The sequence below is a fragment of the Rutidosis leptorrhynchoides genome, chromosome 10 (assembly GCF_046630445.1).
Source record: "Rutidosis leptorrhynchoides isolate AG116_Rl617_1_P2 chromosome 10, CSIRO_AGI_Rlap_v1, whole genome shotgun sequence".
NCBI classification, from domain to species: domain Eukaryota; kingdom Viridiplantae; phylum Streptophyta; class Magnoliopsida; order Asterales; family Asteraceae; genus Rutidosis; species Rutidosis leptorrhynchoides.
Genome location: NC_092342.1, coordinates 141,542,398 through 141,545,648, shown reverse-complemented (window position 1 = coordinate 141,545,648; position 3,251 = coordinate 141,542,398). Strand labels below are relative to the sequence as shown.

At 32.9% G+C, this 3,251-nt stretch overlaps 1 protein-coding gene across 1 annotated transcript; it reads left to right on the top strand.

The window, feature by feature from the left end:
• The first annotated feature begins 210 nt into the window (after positions 1-210).
• Positions 211-2,743, top strand: LOC139872893 (cell division topological specificity factor homolog, chloroplastic-like). Its single transcript, XM_071860829.1, has 2 exons — positions 211-405; positions 1,995-2,743. Exons 1-2 carry the CDS (start codon positions 322-324, stop codon positions 2,589-2,591), a joined length of 681 nt encoding a protein of 226 aa, XP_071716930.1. The 5' UTR covers positions 211-321; the 3' UTR covers positions 2,592-2,743.
• The last annotated feature ends 508 nt before the right edge of the window (positions 2,744-3,251 follow it).

The window sequence follows — 3,251 nt, the reverse complement described above, 5'->3', positions numbered from 1 at the left end:
TTAATTTTTGATATTACTGTATTAAACGAACTGTACGTCAAATACTACGTAGTACAGTAAGTCAGTAATAAACAGTGAATCAATATAAATAAAAGTTCATATTATAAGGGTCTGTTTTAAGAAATAAAAATAGTTTAGGGTGATGAAGTAAAGTAAAAGCTTGCTAATGCTCGACTACACTAGTCTGAGGTATACGACGTCGTTAGTAGGCAAAATTTGGAGGTACCTGTAACAGTACCTGGAGTCAAAGTTTGAGCACCTATTCTTTCGGGTAACAAACCCTAAATCCCCATCCCCAATCAAAGAAATTGAAATTGAAAAATGGCCATTTCTGGTGATTTTAGAGTCTCTGCTGCTTTAGGTTTTTCTCCTACGAATCACTTTCGCGTTAATTCACCACCTAAGGTAACACACTCTCTAATTTTTGCATTCAGTTTTGTGAATATATATTCAAATTCAAATATAAGTCTGGTAATGCTTGCTTATTGTTGGATTCGTGGCTTATTGTTGTAATTTTTATGTTTCTTTTGGTATATTATTGGGTGAATCTGGGAAGTATTTTGTGCAATTGAAGCATGAGTCATGCTTTCAGAATTAGGGTTTTAATTTGGGGATTTTAGTGTATGCGTTCCATCGTAAATGTCCTCATTTTAATTCCTTTAAAGTTAGTTTGATTTTTACATTTTACACCTATAATGACTAATGGGCAACACCTCATTAATGGTAGATTTGGAAAATGAGTAAAACGGATTTTAAAAATTCGGAACTAAGAAGAACAATGAAACTCTTGAAACTGATCAGCATCGAGTCACCTTGTTTTTTTATCAGCTTCAAGTTTTTGAAATAATTTTCTCTGATGTAAATGAACTAATGAACTTAAAATGAGGTAAAACCTTTTGAAGTATAATCAAAACCAGAGAACCATTTATGATAAGATTGGATGAATTATTGTTTATGATTTTGAGTAATGGTTGTTAGTTTTGTTTTCACCAAAAATATTGTTAATGCGACCCTACCTAAATGATGAATAGTACAGCAAGTTATGGTTACAAGATTGAACTTGACTATTAGCCTTAAGTTCAAAATCTATTTATATCACATTTTTAAAGTGAAGTGAATTATTACCTATTTTTGCGATGACTTAGTATCAACTACTACAACTTTTGAGCCACAACGTCCACACGTTTTTTTTTATATATATACTATTGTCGTAAACACACTGGTTAGTACGGTTTTGATTTAAATCACAAACTGGAATGAACATGTATACAGTTTGCTTACCTTTTACATAGTATTTTTTTCTTAGTTGATTGAATCTCTTGGTTCTGAAGCACTGATCCAAAACATGGTTATTCATTTGAATCTACTCTAGCCTTAGTTGATTTTTGCTGGTTCAGGTTTGTTAATTGCTCGCCATTTTTGCTGTTGTAGAGCCATCTTCATCATCTAAACACTAACTCCCTCTACCACATAAACTATCTTGTGCCACAATCCCAATCCAAAATGATCTATTTGCCTTTTAGCATCATATCTTTTTTTTTTTGGATGGCCCTAGATGCATTATTTCTTCTTTTTTTTTTTTTTTTTTTTCTTTCTGTCAGATTCTATTCAAAATGACATCTTTCTCCGTTTGTAATGATTTTTTTATTTTGAAATTATATTGATTTGAATTCATGATATTTTCTTATATAGTGCTCAATCAGGAGAAGATTTTAGATATTTTGATGATTACACAAGTACTATTCTTAAATCAGTCACTTACTCACTCAGTAACATTTTACTTTAGAATCTGGTTAATTTTGCCTATGGTAATTATGTTGCTGCATAAATTTGATGTCCAGAGAGTATTCAATTCTTGAAATCTTTTGTGACAGTGTAACTATCAGCATTCTTCACATTATAACACATCCACTTGCTTATACAATGCATCTCTTTCTATTCATTTTAGCACATTTTTGATGTATTTCTCAAACATACATATTACTTGATTATAGGTCGATTCTGTTAATTTCCTAAATGGACGATCAACTGTTTCTGAAAGTATGCCCAAAGTTTCAGCTTCGATAGCACAAACGCAGGCCATACGTTGTCACGCTAAACGATCTATAGGAATGATCAACGACTATGAAATGTCAACAAGCTCATTTAGCCAAGATGCAGAAAGCTTCTTATTAAATGCAATAAACATGAATTTCTTCGAGCGTTTAAGTTTGGCTTTAAAGATCATCTTCCCATCACCATCAATGATAAGGAACTCAAATGCAAACGTTGCCAAACAACGTCTGAAAATGATTTTATTCGCTGATCGTTGTGCAGTTAGTGAGGAAGCAAAACAGAAAATAGTCAGCAATGTAGTCAACGCCCTTTCTGATTTTGTGGTAATTGAATCTCAAGATAAAGTTCAGTTAAGTGTATCGACGGACCCCGCACTCGGGACGATTTATTCTGTTACGGTTCCTGTTCGGCGTGTGAAATCGGAGTATCAAGAAGAAGATGGGGAGGGTACGATAATGAATGCGGAGTACAAGGATAAAGGTGCGACTTCTGGTTCGATGGATGTGACATTTGATTTTTATGTTCAAGGTGAATGATTTTACTTGTGTTTTTTGGTAATTTGAGATTGTAACCTGAAAAAAGATAATCTTAAAATTTGTTTGGTCAAGATGCTTGAAATTTGTTGTAATTGATAGCAAACGTTGTAAATATTTGATATTGTTTGTTAGATGCTTTGAATTCCACTGTCTGATCTTTTCATCTGAGACCTTTTATGATTGAATCTTTTTGGTATCGCATTAGCTGTCGATTCTATAATGTGGGGCATACTTGATTCACAATGACTTATCGATTCACTCTTCTACAAGATGACTTAATCAATTACCAAGTGAGTTACGCGTTGTCTTTATAATTAGATCTAAACTCGTTACCCAAACTATCTTATGATATAATAATAGAAGTGATAATTAAAATTGCTTTAAGAAACTATGTACCCTTTGATCTTCCTCTATGATTCGCGCTTTCATTTAATAAGAAGCTCACTCGTGCCATTTGACCTCGTCCTATAAGACTCATACAACGCTCGACGTCTCTAAAGGGAAACCCCTAGGTTCATAGTGACATAAGAGTAATTATCCCGAAGTTCAAGGCAAAACATTAGTTTTTCCTTCTTTTTACAAACCTTTTTTCATTCTTTTCTTTTCATCTTTTTTTCTTCGTTTTCTTCCTCGAGTATCACATATTTTAAAAGTAAAAAA